The sequence below is a fragment of the Herpailurus yagouaroundi genome, unplaced genomic scaffold, assembly GCF_014898765.1.
Source record: "Herpailurus yagouaroundi ecotype Mexico unplaced genomic scaffold, PumYag 218, whole genome shotgun sequence".
In the NCBI taxonomy this organism is placed as follows: Eukaryota; Metazoa; Chordata; class Mammalia; order Carnivora; family Felidae; genus Herpailurus; species Herpailurus yagouaroundi.
The window spans coordinates 847,234-865,226 of NW_024412449.1; the positions used below are offsets into that span (position 1 = coordinate 847,234).

Below are 17,993 nucleotides of genomic sequence, written 5' to 3' on the forward strand. Positions count from 1 at the left end.
TGGAAGGAATCTAGGAGCGGACACATTTATCAGCCCAACGATCAGGCCTGGCAAGTCCTTGCCTATCTTCTGGACTGAGCCCAGCGTGCACTCATCTACATCTCAGCCTAACCTTCTGAGAGGAGGAAACCAGGGAGGAAAGGGAAAAATACAAAAGGGAAAATGCAAATTCACCTTTCCTTTTTTCCCTTCTACCCCACCACCCCCTGCCTTTGTGCTGGGTTTGTTAAATTCAAAACCATTTCAACCTTAAAGAAAGTTTACAAGAACAGCGCCAAGAACTTGTTTTCCTCCGAAGCACCTGTGAGCAGGTGGTTGAATGATATCCAATCACCTTGAGTACTTTATTGTGTATTTCTTGCAAACAAAGCTCTTCTCCTGTGAAACCACACACAGTCACCAGATACAGGAAATTCACATTAATACATTCAATCCTCAAACCCCGTTCAAGTTTTGACTTAAGTTATCCCTGTATTGCCAAAACATCTCATTTAGAATCACAGCATTGCACTTAGATTTTTATGTCTAGAACAGTTCCTCAGTCTTTCCTTGACTTTTATGACTTTGAAACTTTTGACGATTACATGTCAGGTAATTCTATAAAATGGTTGAGCTTGTCTGATGTTTCCTCAGGATTAGATTCAGGTTATGCGTCTTTAGCAGGAATATCATAGAAGCGATGCTGTGTTCTTCTCATTGCATCCCATCAGGCGGCTCATGATTTTAAATGCAGATTTGTCCCATCACTGATGTCTGCCAGACTTCTCCACTCTGAAGCCCCTGTTTTTCTCTTGGCAGTTATTAAGTATTTTGAGGGCAGAGGCTTTGAGGTTATATAAACATCCTGTTCCTTATCAAACTTTGCAAATTTATTTATTTGTTCATTCATTCATTTAAGCAGCATATGTACTTGTTTATATCAGACAGCCTCTAGTTTTCCATTTTATTTAATGCATTGCAATCGGTTACTCTTACAACTCTAGGGGAAGAGTTGAATGATTACAGCCCGTGTATATTTGGACTTGGTCTTCCTCTCGTCCTGATGTTAGATTTTAGTTTTTATTTTCCCTGGTCTTGACGTTTTAAATCTAATGTGACTGTTTTGTTTTATGTTTTCCTTAACACCGCTTCATATTCTGTATGGGAATTGGCAAGGGGCAAACGAACCAAAGGAAAGGAGACCCAGCAAGACTGAAACTCAACAGTGCTTAAAGCTTTAAACCGTGTTTCAAAAACTGTACAGGTTTTGTCCTAAGTGCCCCACACTGGAATTCGCTTCTAGGGAGGAACCACTTTTTTTGTCTTAGAAACATGTATGTGAGTTCCTCATTTTATTGCAAATGTAGAACAATAATAATAACAACAAAATTAATCGTGTTGCCGTTTATGGAGCTTATTCTATACCAGACGCTGTTCTAAACACTTTAACCCTTACAGCAATCCTATGAGGCAAGTACTAGGATTATCCCTACTTGACAGCAGAGGTATCTGAGGCGCTGGGAGTTTAAAACGATTTGCCTAGGGGCGCCTGGGTAGCTCAGTCGGTTAAGCGTCTAACTTTGGCTCAGGTCATGATTTCACGGTCTGTGAGTTCGAGCCCCGTGTCGGGCTCTGTGCTGACCGCTCAGAGCCTGGAGCCTGTTTCAGATTCTGTGTCTCCCTCTCTCTCTGACCCTCCCCCGTTCATGCTCTGTCTCTGTCTCAAAAATAAATAAACGTTAAAAAAAATTAAAAATTAAAAAAAAATTAAAAGAAATAAAACGATTTGCCCAATGTCATTAGTAAGTGGTGGAACCAGAATTCGATCTCAAGTCTCCTGAGCTGTGACTCCACCTTTTTTTTTTTAAGTTTATTTATTTATTTTTGAGAAAGAGAAAGCATGAATGGGGGAGGGGCAGAGAGAGAATCCCAAGCAGTCTCCGTGCTGTCAGCGCAGAGCCCAACGCCGAACCATGAGAGCACGACCTGAGCGGAAACGAAGAGTCAGACAATCTACTGAGCCACCCAGGTGCCCCTGTGACTCCACCGTTGTATCTGTAATGCTGAACAAACCAGTCCAGAGAGGAGTTGGGTCTAGAATTTGGGACAAATGGGATTTGTAAAAAGACATCCTTTTGTGGGGGAAGTCTTCCCTGGCCACCAAGGATAGGCAGAGAGCTTGATGTTCACCAACCATGAGGAGCAAGGAACCCCCCGCTATCCAGGCCAAGGATGAACTTGGACTTCTGGACCCAAAGAGCAGCCAAAATCTAGAAGCAAGTTATATAATTTCTCTGTGTTGTAGTTCTCTTCTGGCACTCTCTAAGCTTTCAACAACATCTTATTAACCATTCTTGCCGGGCCTTAGCTGTGATGTGGAGTATTAAGCCATGGGGCTCCAAGCGTGGAGCAAAGTTGGGGAGAATAGCCTGAGGAATGGACCCACAGTCTGGCTCTAGGTAGATGGGTGGGGTGGCAAGCAACAGCCAGGAGTTTGTGATACATGTAGCAATTCCCTAAATATTCTCCATAATTCTTGGGTGGTTGGTTGACACGGCAGAAGCTTGGTAAATCGGTAGTTAAGGAAGAATTAGTTCCTGATTAATAATCTGCAAACAAAACTTCCCATTTAAAAAGATGTGGGGCTCCTCTTGGAGAAGGCAGACTGGCCCTTAGAACCCTCATCTTGGTTCTGTTTAGAGCGTCCTGTTATTTCCAGCACTAGTTGGATGAGGCTGCGGATGATTCTTCTTTCAAACCATGACTTCAGAGCTGGGATCCAGGACGTCTGCCAAATTTTTCCTTGCGGTGGATTCTTCTTTGGCATAGCACATGTCACGGTGATTGACTGAGGAAGAAGGCAAGGTGTCTTCCCTCTCAATGTCAAAAGATATGCAGTGTGTGATTGTGCAGAGTGTCCCTGCTACAGAGGCATCGTCAAAGAGGGGCTGAGGGCGGTGACTGAGCACATGAAAGGTACGAAGTAAGTCAAAGCCAAATTGAGACCACTGAAAGCCAAACACAAAAAAGAGGCGGCAGAGAAATCAGATCCGGGAAATAGGTTTACCTAGCAACACAGCTGGTGTGAAGGAAGATTCCTCCAAGCAACGTGGACGAGAACAGCGGGGCCTATTCAAGTACATTCTGACTCATCAGATTTCTACGTGGAGCCACAGATGTGTTTAATTTTATACATTGAGACCGATTTGCACACTGTGAGCGTGCACGAACCCAGCTGCCTGAGCCACATAAGCACGGTAGATATGAAAAGAGTGAGTGGGAGACCCTAGCTGCCATTCTGAGGGCTCTCTTTGCTCTCGCCGGTTTCCTGATTCCACGGCCGCAAGACAAGACTCAGCCCCGCGGCTTTCATCTGGGGTTGTGGCCCCGTCACCCATCATTCACCACTCCCCACTTTTTTCCTGAATTCTGGAAGGCTTTTTTGGGTAGCTGGGACTTTTTTCAGAGTCTGGGTGTAATTATCACAAAACAGCCTCTGACTTTGGGGGTGGGGTGGGGTGGGGAAAAGGACCTTGGACCACGTAGGAGAGGAGAGCTAACCAGTCCTGCACCCAAAACTGTAATTAGAGCAATTCTGATGTCATCGTTAATCATGCCGATTTATGTTTTGAAAGGAAACCAAATGATGAATATAATGATTATTTCTGTTTCTGCTTCCCCCTCTTTTTCCCCTACAAAATTGGCAATAGCACTAAAGTCAAATTAAACATCTGTTTGAAAAATAAGCCGGAGTACTGATGACAGCTGCCCTGGACTTACAAATGTACCACAGCTGTCAAACTCTAAATTAACAAGATTTTCATTTATGAATAGCATAGAACTCGGATATAAAGGAGCTTTTTCTCCTATTTTCCTGGCTTCCAGGGGCTGTTAAATGTGAAATCTTAGGGAAATACCCAAGGAAAAATGGAGCTGAAATCAGCTTGTAATAATCAATCGTGGAAGGAGCAGGGGACGTTCTTTCTTCTTACATCATCTCATTTCTTCATCGGCTTTAGGTTGAGTGTTGTCTGTGGCAAGCAGGCTTGCAAGGAGGCTAAGGATTCGGAGACAATTCTCTACCTGGCAGTTGAAAGTGAATGGTGATGGTGCTGTGGGCCTCTGGGGGAGGACTCTCTTCTTCTCTGGCACCAAGGACACTGGCTTGTCCTTCAGCATTGTCTGCGTCATCAGAGGGCTCCAGCCCCTGCTTCTTCCGGTTCCAGTAACGAACACCCAGGTACACATGACTTGCTTACACTGCAGTCCTATACTAGGTGCAAAAGATCTAAGCAAGCCATGTTGGCGACAGGGTAAAATATGTTCACCTTTTTCACCCTTTCTTCGTGATCCCGAAAGACAAAGGAGGCATGCAACCATTTCTTTGTCCCTTTCTACCCTTATCCCAGAGTCCTCACCGTCCTTCCCAAGGATGGGGTGAGAGGCTCAGCAGTGGAGCAAGACATCTAGAGACTAAATACATGCGGGTATGATACCGTAGTGTACTTTTTCACCGTTGCCCAAATGTTTCTATTTTTATCCTTTGATTATTTCATGTCAAAAATGTCCACAGGGATAAACAAATTGGGGTAGACACATTTAATGGGACATTACACAGATATTTAAAGGAACGAACTGCCAATACATGCTGCGATATGGATGAACCTCAAAAACACTTCGCTCAGTGGAAAAAGCCAGACGCAAAAGGCCACATACTGTACGAAATATCAATCAGCAAAGGCAAAAAATTGGTGGTAGCCAGGGGCTGTGGGCAGGAGAATCGGGAAAAGCTGCTTAATGGGTGAGGGGTTTACTCTGGAGCAGAAATGCTGTGGAACCAGACAGGAGTGGAGGTTGCACAACATTGTGTACTAAATGCCACTGAACTGGTGGCTTTAAGATGTTTAATTTTAGGGGCGCCTGGGTGGATCCGTCGGTTCAGCATCTGACCCTTGATTTCAGCTCAGGTCATGATCTCAATTTGGTTCGTGGGTTCCAGCCCCATGTCAGGTTCTGTACTGTCCCTGTCTCCTCCACTCTTGCGGGTGCTCTCTCATTCTCTGTCTCTGTCTCTCTCTCTCAGAATAAAAATAAATTAAAAAAACAAAGACAAAACTTTAATTTAAAAAAGTGGTTATTTTTAGGGGTGCTTGGGTGGCTCAGTCAGTTGATTGTCGGACTCATGATTTTGGCTCAGGTCATGACCCCAGGGTCACGGGATGGAGCCCTAGGTCTGGCTCTGCACTCACAGCAAGGAGCCTGCTTGGGATTCTCTCTCTCCCTCCCTCTCTCTGTCCCTCCCCTGCTTACACACACACACACACACACACACTCTCTCTCTCTCTCTCAAAATAAATAAATAAACATTAAAAAAATAAAATGGTTGGGGCGCTGGGGTGGCTCAGTCAGTTAAGCGTCCGACTTCAGCTCAGGTCGTGATCTCACGGTTTGTGAGTTTGAGCCCCGCGTCAGGCTCTGTGCTGACAGCTCAGAGCCTGGAACCCGCTTCCGATTCTGTGTCTCTCCCTCTCTCTCTCTCTCTCTCTCTCTGCTCCCCCCCACCCCACTCATGCTCTCTCTCTCCTTCAAAATAAATAAACATTAAAAAAAATTTTTTTAAATAAATTTTTTAAATAAAAAAAATCACTGGAAGTGGTCTTGCTGTGGGGCCCTGGGCCCTGGTGCATGACAGAGGCAGACGGGACTCTCACCCCCCGGGGCCCCTCATAGTGTAGGCACATTCTGTGGAACAGTGCTTGCACCCGAGCTCAGCAGCCCACACTTCCTATTTACTGCATGCCAGTTCCTCCCCCGGGGGCTGGATCCTGCACCTGGGACTCCAGCTGCTGAATGAAACTCTGCTGGCATTGCACTGCTCCCCTGGAACCACGCCACTGCTGGCCTCGCAGGAACTCCTGGCATCTGGATTCTACCAGTCGGATAGTAGGTCTCAGGGCATCTACATCTTCCTAGGCCAAGCACATGTTGCCCTTTTAGCCATGGCCTTGGTCTTTCCAAGTGCTCTCCCAGAACTAGCCACTTCAACAGGCTCAGGGCTTCCCAGCTCCTTTCTGTCCACTCCTTGCTTCCTCCCCCGGATGGCATGGCTGAGGTCCTGGCCAGCCTCATGGGAGAGCCACCCTGACTCACAACAAAGGAGCCTGTGGTTCTTCTCAATACCTAATGCCAGAAAAACTGTGGGGGAAGCTGCACCCCAGATCCTCCTAACGCTGCCAGCTTCCTCTAAATCATACACAGTCATCTCATGTGGGTTTCCTCTGTTATTTCCTTCCAAGATAAAAAGGTTTGGTGAGCTCTGTGAAGTTCCAAAGTATTATGAGCGTTCGCTAATTCCTCCTTAAGACCCAGCCTCTCTTCCTACGAATAAGCCTTCCTCTTGCCAGATCTCAGGATTTGTTTCCATTTTCTAAATGGCAATTAGTTTCCTCCCTTGGGAACAACATCTTTCCCCTGCCTCAAACCACCCCCCCCCCAACAGACAATCCTCTACCCCCTGGTTTACAGGAGGGGCTCTGCACTCACAGACCTCATAGACCAACTGAGGCAAAAGGCGGAGGGGAGATGGAGAGTGATCAAACTCAGGGTAGTTCAGTGGTGTTTAGTTAACAACAAAGATTTTGGTGTCGCATGGAAGTGGGTTTAAGTCCCCCCTTCATCACCCAACTGCTTTATTACTCTGCATGTAAACTCTCTAAACCTTGGCTCTCTCATCAACAAAATGGGAAAGCCCTACAGAGAAAAGAGAAATAGGCTTTTAGGAGAATTAAGTGAGATAAGGCACGCTGCACACCCAGTGCTTGGTGAGGGATATAAGCTACTCACATTGTCAGGCACACTAACTGATGCATCGGACACCTGTGTATGCCTGCCTCTTCACATCCCCCTGTCCCAACTCTGATCCCAATGACCGTCATGGTGGTGACCAGCTCTGCCCTACTGTAATTGCAGGATGCACACTTCGTCTGCGTGGTACATCTCTTGATTTCTGTCCCAGAGCTTCTCTGGTGCTGCAGTATGTGTTCGGAGTCTGATTAATTCTAACATGTGCGCAACCCAGAAGTGCGTGAGGGAGTTAATGCTTGTGGGGCCAACCTTGACCAATGGAAGATGGAAGCCAATGGATAATGGCTTTCCCCACTATCCTTGGGCACACTGTTCTGAGACATGCGTCACGAGGCTTCACAAAGGTCCCGGTGGGATCAAGTACCAGTTGCCTACACTGATGGCCAAGTTAATAACACTTGACTGAATCATGCCTTCCCTACCGTCCCTCTCCCCTGCCCCTTGGGATCACTTCCCAAGTAAACTACCTGCAAAAAAAGCCTTTGTCTCAGCTGGGCTTTTAGGAGGACCTGGGACAGGAATCAACTGTTACTAAGTTGTTAGCACTGGGGGTATGCATTAGAGCAGGGGTCAGTACACTTCTTCTATAAAGCGCCAGAGAAAAAATATTTGGCTGTCGCACCTTCTCAATTCTGTTGCAGTAGCATGAAAGCAGCGCTCAACAATATGTAAATGGATGAACATGGCTGTGTTCCAATAAATCTTTATTCACAAAAACAGGCAGGGGGCTGGATTTGACCTACGGGCTGTGATTTGCCAACTCCTGCACTAGGGCCACAGAAAGGAGTAAAATAGATCCCTCCATGAGGCTCAGTCTCCTGTGAGAGGAGAAGCACATAGAAATGAGTCTGTAAAGGTGACTGAAACAAGTCACGAAGGGCCTTGGATACCATGCTAAGGTACTTTGACTTTATTCTCTGGCAATGGGTAACACTGAATAAGTTCTTAGATCCGGAAATAGGTTATTTCACTGGCAAGCAATGTGTTGCTTCTCTTTAACATTTATGTGCAACCCAGTCCTGCCACAGGGCTACCTCCTCTGTGCACTTGGAGTGGTACTTTCGTTACTAAACTTCCCACCGTAGACTGTATCGACAGGGCAAAGCTCCCTTATCTGACACCCCCAAGGCCAAGTGTATTTCAGAATTCGGAATATTTTTGGATTTCAGAAAGACAATGCAATTCAAATTCCATATATTTTGTAACATTCCTATCAGGGTCTGGATATCCAACTCATTGATATTTACACTAAAAGACTATAAACAACTTCAAGTCAGTTCAGGACAGGTTCGGGACCTAAAGGGGGTTAAAAAAAAACTCTTTGGGAGTTTAGAGATTTTTGGCTTTCAAAACTGCAGATTAAAGATTGTGAACCTGATTTGTTTTGTGTTTCACTCCTAGGACTGCGACCTGCTCAAAGACGGCCCCTGAGTCCTTCGAGCCTACACACAGGAGGTGCTCAATAAATGTTACCAAGAGAATGGGCAGACGGGAATGGCTGGAGCATGGGGTTCATGGAAGTGCAGGAAGAGGCTGGTCAGGGACTCTGGTAAAGGACACGGGGAGACTTAAATGCTCTGATTAAAATTCTGGACTTTATCTTGTAGGTGATAGAGAGCCCCGTTCAGCTTTGGTAGGTACGTGATATGACTCAGCTGTATACGAGGACAGCAAGACTTATCCCAGAGGAAGGAGTGGAGGGCAAGGAACCATAGTGAGCAATTAGGTGGTTCCTGTAATACTGTGGTGAGAAGAGTTTGTGGATAAGGCAATGAATATGAAGCACACGGTAGGCAGAAGAGGCAGATTTGGCAACTAATGGTTTTGGAGATGAGCTTGATCCGTAGCACCAATCTTAGAGGGTAGAGTTCCGATCACAGACTCCGGAGCCCAGATCTTCTGTTTAAATCCCAGCTCTGTCACGTACCCTGTGACGGTGGGCAAGTTATTTACTCTCTCCTGTGCGTCGGCTTCCTCTGGTAGTATCTGGTCCATAGGGTGGCTGTGAGGACTACATACGTATTTGTAACGCACCTAGAACAGGGCTTGGCTCTTGCCTATTGAGTACTAACTACCTGCATTGTTTCAAAAGGCTGAATTCCCAAATGGCTCATCAAGTAACCATCTCCCCAGGAGCAAGAGGACCCACATCTCGGACCCTCCCCAAAACTTATGAATGGGTGTCAGAAATCCAATTATAAATGCACGTAATAAAGGTTACAAACATACGAAAGGAGAGGATCACTTCAGGGGACAAAATTTTCGTCAGATTTAAGGGGACAAGATTTCCCTCTGGTGGGGTCTGCACACATCTGTTCTGTCCACAGGGGGCCTTTTCTTTCAATCAGTTGCTCCTTCGCTATAATGTTTACAGCATTCCGGCAGCATGATGGCCTGCCAGGGCAACTTTAAGCGCTGGGTCATTCGTTTGTAGGGAGAAGGCTATAAGGAGGTCTGCCTGGAAAGCCTGTAATTTAGAAATGCTCACATCTTTGCATCCAAATGGAAAATGGAAATGGTGTCAGGTTTGTGCCAAAAGGAAAGTCATAATTGTGTGTGCTTCCCTTCCTGCCCTCCTGGGCAAAGGAACACTAGTAACCAAGCAGGCTTCCGAGCTGTCATCTACAGACATTTAGCAAACTCTGCAGCTTATTCTACCAGGAGTATTAACCAAACACTGCAACACAAATGTTCCTTTTGCAAGCAAGCGTTCTGCAACCAAGTCAGAATCTCCCCTTTCATCTGCCCTGAGCTTTGCTGCCAGACTTAAATGTCCTTACTAACTCTTTAATGAATGTTCCCCCCAGCCTGTCAGTCCACCATTTAATACCCACTAATGGCTCCCTTGTTCCTCTTGAATCAAATTCAATCTCTTTATCTTGACACTGGAAGACCTCCGTGATTCAGCAATGCATATTGGCCCCCGAAGACCTTCTAATCTCACTGGGTCTGTCTCTCGGGCTGCCGTGTTTATGCTCACCTCCAGATTCTCACCTCAATTTCACCAGGGCCACCCCTTGGGCCGGAATAGCCTTGTGCATTTATCCAAAGCCTACTCTAGCCTTTAAGATAGAAACTAACCCTTCCTGGAAACTCTGGTGCTCCCCTTATTCCATTCCTCACTCATCTTCTTTCTAACCACATTTTACTGTCCCCAGTTCATGTTTGTCTGGGGCTTGCTAACCTTTGCATATGTATTTTTTTTTTATACCACAACTAGAGTGAAAATATCTTGGAAGTCAGGATCATTGTTGATACCCTGAGCCCTTCTCAATGCTAGTATACTCTAGTTGGCCAGTTTCCCAAATGCTGCCTCCTACATGAAAGAGGAGGAAACTTTCTCAGCGAGATAGAGTCCTTCTCAACTTGATTAAAGCATCAATTTGGAGCCCGTACTTCATGTCATACTTAAAAGTAACATATAATAGTATCCCCATTAAAGGCAGGAATAAGCATGAAGAGCACTATTTAGTAGTCTAATAGAGGTGATAGATAATAAACTAAAACATGAAAAGGAAATACAAGGTATACTCATTCATTATTTCCCAAAAGAATGAAAGAACAAGCCATAAGAACTATCGAGAGAGTTCAACAGTGTCCAAATCCAAACTCGGGGTACGAGAATGAATGGCTCTCCTAACCACAGGCAATTAATGATTAGGAAGTGTCACAGGAAAAAAAGAGCCCACTCACAAAAGCAACAAGACTACCTATGAGGAAAAAGCCACACAAAAAAATGGAATCTCAATGAAGAAAAATCAGTGTACTTTACTGAAGGATATAAAAGATCTGAATAAGTAGGGGATATTCCATACTTCTGACTGGGAAAACATATTGTAGGGATGCTGACATTTCCCACACTAAACTATTAATTCAATGCAACACCATTCAAAATCCCAATACAAGTTTTATTGAACTAAAACAAACTTATTCTACAATTCGTCTGGAATTATGAATCTGCTTGAATGGCCATGAACGTTTTGAACTAGAAGATTAATGAGCAATGACTTGCTATCAAAACATAAAATAAAATTATGCTATAAAATGGTGTGGGTTTTGTGCAGAAATAGATAAGATCAGCAGAACAGAACGGACCTGTGTAAAGATTTATATTTGATGAAGCAGTATTTCACACAATTAGGGGAAAGGACAAACTATTCAATAAACGGAGGTGGGACAACTAATTAGTCATTTTGGGAAACATAGGTAAATTTTGATTTCTCATCTGTGTAGGATATCTTTGATTTGCTGCTCTAGATACCCTCTCAAACAAACAAACAAACATACAAAAACAAACAAACAAACAAAAACCAAGAGAAAGGAAGAACATGGGGCTTTGGAATGCAACGGACATGTGACTCAAGAAACTTCCCTCATTTCCTGGGACTTCCTCTGTCAAATGAGAGTAGTTTGTTCTGAAGATTATATCTGATAAAACGTGCTAGCTGTGCTGCCGAGTTACTGGTACCTAGAAAGGACTCGCTGACCTTTTCTCTCTCTTCCATTTGGCCCATGAGAACTTCAAGGGCCAAGAGTATACCTCAGTTGTCTATCTATCGTGGACGCGTGGGTGAATAGAAGCTCAGTTACATTTGCTGAAAGAACGAGCGACTGAACAAGCCACACTTGTTCACTGTTAATGGATAAACATATGTTCACATATGTTCATTGTTAGTGGGTAAACAAGAGATGCCTTTCTGGCTTCTGCCAGGAAGATGAAACACTTCTGGTTTGTGAGAACAAGAAGTCAAAGAAAACCAGAGATCGGAGCCAGGAGGACAAGAAGGATAAGGATTTTCAGAGCAGGAAGACTCATCACATAAATCTCATGTTTTCCAATGTTCTTCAGAGCCCCAGGCTCTGCGGAGTAACCGGGCAGCCATGGGCCAGAGTGTGGGAACCAAAAAGCCACGCTGGGAACCGAGTCTCCAGAGTGAGACACTGAAAGTGCTCATGGACAAAAGTCAGGTCACATGTGACCACACAATAGAACTCTAACCCCAACCTCTGTAGCAACCGGCCTGGGAAGCCAAACCACAACCCCTGTCGTGACATTTGGTACTTGTCAATGACCACCAGCTCCTGTAATTTTTGCCCCCACTGCCTCCTCTATTTCCAACTCAGGACCAACCAGAGAAAGCAAACATGCTTTCCAAACCAATCACATAAGATGTTCTGCTTTTAGTTAGCCTGCTTCCAACTTCCCCATGTTAATACCCTACCCTCCATTCAGAACACACCAGCAGTCTGCCCTTTTCTTCCCCCTATAAAGCTTTCCTCTGCCAGTCTCTGAATCCCTGCCAAAGGCTAGTGATGGCGGCTGACTCCCTTGCTATATAGAGAGTACTGGATAAGTAGCCCCGATTTGTTCTCATTTCAGTGGCCTTTATTTCCACAGGCCTTCTCCCATATTCCAACTAGATATTAGATACATGTTCTATACTGGGGTTTGTATATAAGGTTTTATTTTGAAAAGTTCTACTGCTCATTGTGTTTTTTTAAAAATTCACTGATATAGATTAATGCCAAGAGACAAACGTCTCAAGGAATCTGAGTAAGAATGTTCAGCTTGCATTAAAGTAAGACACAAGTGATATATAGACAGATGGCAGCAAAGGGAAGCCAGACAAAGACAGGGCAGGGCCTGGGCAATGGACAGAGGCTTCCAGAGACCTCTGTAGGCTTTTTTTTCCGTAAACCAGGCACAGCTGAGTCCAGGAGATATAGGGGCTGGACTATCTAGTTGGAACACCTCCTTACCAGCCACTCCTCAGAGGTGGGCTGGAATTAACCACAGTTGTAAGACTGTAGAAATGTCCACCTGCCAGAAGTGTAGACAAATGAACCAAATATATAAATAAGGCCCTAGGAGGACTCAAATAAGAGGAAGACGATTGGGGAGGTCCTAGCCCCTTACCTCGATGGGAAAATGGCTTCTTAGATGCTGGGATTGGAGCCCTGTCTACCTATGACAATTTGCCTGCCTGAAATCCTAAAATTCTCAGGATCACTCTATAAGGTTTTAAAATCTATTTAAAATAGGTTACGGCTGCATTTGCCCAACTTGTGAATGTTAATATATGTCTCAGAAAAAAAGGAGTCAAATAAGTTTGGGAAACGCTGGTGAAACCAAGTTAAACAGATATCGTTTTAGTAGGACTTTGCAAAACCTTAAATATGCTAATATATGTAATGAATCTATATAAAGCACTTTCCAAACTTATTTAACTGTAGAAATTGGTTTCCTGCCCACTTATTTACATCTCCCTGAACATCATTCTATGGCATACCATTTTGGAGACACAGGTTTGAGATAATGCTACCTTTCAAAGGAAAACCACCAGCTGGTTAAGTTAATATCTCTTAAAATGCATCGTAACTCACCAAAGGGATGATCAGGAGACCAGAGAGGAAGTGGCCCAAGAGGACAATTTTGAGGGAAGGAGGAAGAAGACAAAATTATAAAGCAGGGCCAGAGGCCAAGGAGGTTACAGTTGGGTCTCAGGTCAGCCTACCACAGTTTAAGGACAGTAGGTGTTAAATTCCAGATGGAGGAAGTCAAAGATTATGCTCATCTGGTTTGTAATTTTCCTTAACCAACCCTAGTATCGATATCTCGAGAAGATGGAGAGCGGCCATGAGAATCATTGAACTAGATAAAAATGGAGATTCAGGTGAATGGTTGTGTTTATAGCATTTCATCAGTGATGGCCCTTGGCCCCATTTCAGAGTTAAGATAACTAAGGGCAGAGAGATGATGCAACTCATCTGATGCCCCAGCAAAGCCACTGTTCTTTCTGCAGTCACACCTTGAAGTCTTCGATAGACCATAGGGAAAGAGAGTGAAGTGTGACAAGCATCCCTTGTTTACTTACTTTAGAATCACGCAGCCTGTTCCTGCTGGTGGCGCAATCCAGAACACCTGGATCCTTGTCCTCCTCCGTGGGGTGCTTTCGGTGACCGCGACGGGGCAATTACTCATAAACTGTGTTTCTTCTTCATCTATGATCTGTGGAAAACCAGTGGAAAATAAACAGATTAAAATGCAATGTCACTTCGGGAAGGCTCTTAAGTTTTGGAGTTGACACTTCCTTAATTTTATTTTTAAACCTGTCATTTTGTGTTAGCAGCTCTATATCCCCAGACACCAGAATAGTGCCTGGCATAGAGTCCCAGTCAATGCTTGTTGAATTAACATGAGGGCAGGGATTTGGCACATGTTCCCTGCTCTCTGGGACCAGGATCTTGTGTCAGCACTTTGAGAAACAGACCACTAGGTGATGATCTTGCTTAGTTCGCTAAGATAAGCTGGGTCCCACTTCAAGGAAGCAGGAGGAAGAGGGGGAGGGGGAGTGGTGGGGAGGAGGAAGAAAAGGAAGGAATAATCCAAAGCCAACACCCTCTGAATAGCTAACATTTGCAATTCAGCTACAGTTTTATAAGGTGAAATCAAAATGCTAGAAGAAAACACCCCTTTGGAAGAAGTACACCAAAGTACTTAAACTCTCTCTAAGCTTCATGGCACTATTTACTTTGTGGTCTCTACTTTCCCAGTTTGTGCATTGTATCGGTGTTCTCCCAAGTTAACCATCAAGGTTTCCTTGGACACTGCAAAAAAACCTGGTAGCCACTTCCATTCCCCAAGATTCAGCATATCTCCTGCTTGCTTCTGGGTCTGCTGCCAAGACTTGCCTATCCCTCTAGTACTGTTATAGACTGTTAGACCTGGAGGGATCTCTTGAGGGAAATCATCTAAATTCAGTTGGTCTTTCGTGCCAACTCCAATCGATTGGCAGGAGCTATGTCATGAATAGTGCTAATAACAATAATCAATAATATTTATGGAGTGTTTAGTATGTGCTAGATACTCAGCTAAGTGCTTTATCTGAATTACTCATTTAATCTTCAAATACAATTTAATAAGATAATATCCGTATTGTACTTATTTCACTTTTAAAAATTCATATTCCTTTTAGGACACCAGGCAAAAAAAAAAAAAAAAAATGAAGTCACTCAAGCTCCTTAGTTCATCATATATTTTTATCACTGGACAAAGCAAAGGCAATCTCCTATTTTATTCATCTTTACATTCTTTTTTTTTTTTAATTTTTTTTTTAACGTTTATTTATTTTTGAGACAGAGAGAGACAGAGCATGAACGGGTGAGGGGCAGAGAGAGGGAGACACAGAATCTGAAACAGGCTCCAGGCTCTGAGCTCTCAGCACAGAGCCCGACGCGGGGCTCGAACTCACATACCGCGAGATCGTGACCTGAGCCGAAGTCGGAGGCTTAACCGACTGAGCCACCCAGGCGCCCCTCATCTTTACATTCTTTATCCTACCTCTATTTGTATATATCTGTTTGTGTGTATCTTTATAAATGTATATAAAATATATGTATAAATAAAATACACAATATATAAATATAAAAAATATATGTATTATTTGTGTTTATACATACGTGACTTACTTGAAGTTACATACAATTGTTTTGTATTTGAATGTTTCTTCCACTTAATCTTAACACTTTTAAGATACCGGTGTCCCCCACTATCTGAAAGTACAGCATACCTATGAAACCGTTTGTAAGCTGACATGGCATAAACTAAAGAAGCAGTTACCATTAATTTATGTGGAAAATTTGTTGAGCGTTCCCAGACCCCAAAAATAACCTCTCTAAGGCTCTTCTGACACCTTAAGACACATCTTGCTAACAGATGCATACAACAAATCAAGAGGAAACACAGATGCTCACAGATACAGTTCAAAGCTGTGGGGCTTGATGCGGGGATGCTGAGCACCGTTCCGGGGGAAGGAGGTTGGCCACACCACTCTCGCTGCTCAGGGGTGCACTGCCTCCGAACAGCTCACTGCCCAACAAATGCTGCATGCTATTTTCACTTCTTGCCTTTTTTCACAAAAGTGAAAACCATCTGTGGACCTCCCTCAGTTGGTGAAAACACACACTTGAGTAGGTCTTGTGTAAAAGCGGGGTGGTAGAAAGCGAACTTTCAAAAAGTGGGAATGCCCGTATGCCACTGTCACCGTATGTGAACGTAATTCGTTGCTTCTGACTGCTGCCTAGTATTCCACTGCATGCACAGACCACATTTTACTTATCCATTTTCCCAGTGAGGCGCAGTCGGTTGACTTCCAGATCTTTACCTCCACAAACATGCTGTAATGAAGACCCTCACGCTGCTCTGCTTGGGAACCCACGTGAGAGTTTCTTATCAATATAAACCATGGAGTGGGATTGCAAAGCTATTGGGTTGTGGATATAAACGTATTAATTTCACTAAGTACTGCAAGACCCTTGTACAGAATGGCTACACCATTCATTCTATTAGCTAGTCACAAGTGTTCCCGTTTTCCCATATCCTCACCAGTACTTAGGATTATTGGGCTTTCTAATTGTTTCTCATCTGATGGATGTAAAGAGGTATCTTGTTTTCATTTAATGCTAGCAACTTTGAGCAGCTCTTCACAAATTTATCAGGTTTCTCCTTCTGTGAATTGCCTCATCAGAATTTTTGCTGGTGGATTTTCTGGTCTTTTTCTTGCTGATTTGTAGTACTTTCTAGATATGAATCCCCAATCATTTACAAATATCTTTCTGTCACCCAGCTGTTAATCTTACTTTTGGAATTTTTCATTTAATAGACATAACTTGCATCTAGTCAAATTTACCAATTTCTCTTCTATGGCTTGCACTTTTGCGGTCTTGCCTAACTGAGACCACAGAGATATTTTCCAATATTTTTTTCCGTTGGCTTTATAACTTTACCTTCCGTGTTTTGGTTTTCAATGCATTGAGATTTTATTTTTTAATATGATGGAATAGGGCTCCAACTCCACTTTTTCCACACTATGAACTAATTTAAAAAATTAGCACATTTATTTATTTATTTATTTATTTATTTATTTATTTATTTATTTTAGAGAAAGTGAGAGAGCGAACAGGGAAGAGGGGCAGAGGGTAGAAAGAGAGAATCTCAAGCAGGCTCCATGCTTAGCGTAGACCCGAGGCGGGGCTCTATCCCAAGACTCTGGGATCATGACCCTAGCCAAAATTAAGAGTCAGATGCTTAACCAAGTCTCCCAGGCGTCCCTAAACTTAATTAAAAAAAAAAAAAATTTTTTTTTAACATTTATTCATTTTTTGAGAGACAGAGACAGAGTGTGAGCAGGGGAGGGGGAGGGGCAGAGAGAGAAGGAGACACAGAATCCCAAGCAGGCTCCAGGCTCTGAACCGAGAGCACAGGGCCTGATGCAGGGCTCGAACTCACAAACCGTGAGATCATGACCTGAGCCGAAGTCAGACGTTTAACTGACTGAGCCACCCAGGCACCCCTAACCTTAATTTTTGAAGAGCAGTTTTAGGTTTCCAACAAAATTGAGGAGGAAGTCCAGAGTTCCTATAGACTCCCTGTCCTCACACATGAACAACTTTCTGTATTACCAATATCTGACACCAGAGTGGTACATTTGTTATAACTGATGAACCTACACTGACACATCATCAGCACTCAAAGTCCAGAGTTTACATGAGGGTTCACTCTTGGTGCTGTATATTCTATGGGTTTTGAAAAATGTATAATGACATGTATTCACCATTGAAGTAAGTATTACAGTATTATACTGAATAGTTTCACTGCCTTAAAAATCCTCTGTATTCTGCCTATTCATGCTCCCCTCCCTCCAACCCCTGGCAACCATTAATCTTTTGTTATAATTGCTTATTAGTTCCACGAGGTTTTTGTTGATTCTTTCAGATTTTCCTACATAGACTATCAGGTCATCAGAGAAAAAAAAGAGTTTCATTTCTTCTTTCCCATTCTGTATAACTTTTTATTTCCTTTTCTTCTCTTATTGCATTATCTAGAATTTCCAGTATGATGTTGAAAAGTAGTGGTGAGAGGGGACATACTTGACTTGTTGTTGATCTTACTGAGAAAGCTTCAAGTTTCTTACCAGTAAGTATGATATTAGGTATAGGTTTTGTTTGTAGATGCTTTTTATCAAGTTGAGGACATTCCTCTCTATTCCTAGTTTGCTGAGGGTTTTTATTATGAGTGGGTATTGGATTTTGTCAAATGCTTTTTCTACATCTATTGAAATAATCATATGATTTTTCTTCTTCAGTCTGTT

General features: G+C 43.5%; 1 protein-coding gene across 2 annotated transcripts in view; it reads right to left on the reverse strand.

Moving 5' to 3' along the window:
• Nucleotides 1–17,993, reverse strand: part of SPON1 (spondin 1) — a 260,311-nt gene that overhangs the window by 174,088 nt on the left and 68,230 nt on the right. For both annotated transcript variants that reach the window (XR_005785063.1, XM_040456799.1), the window contains exon 3: nt 13,719–13,852. Coding sequence is in view for 1 of the 2 variants with exons in the window: in XM_040456799.1 (XP_040312733.1) it covers nt 13,719–13,852 (134 nt within the window). In the remaining variant the exon portion in view is untranslated. The remainder of the gene's footprint in view (nt 1–13,718; nt 13,853–17,993) is intronic.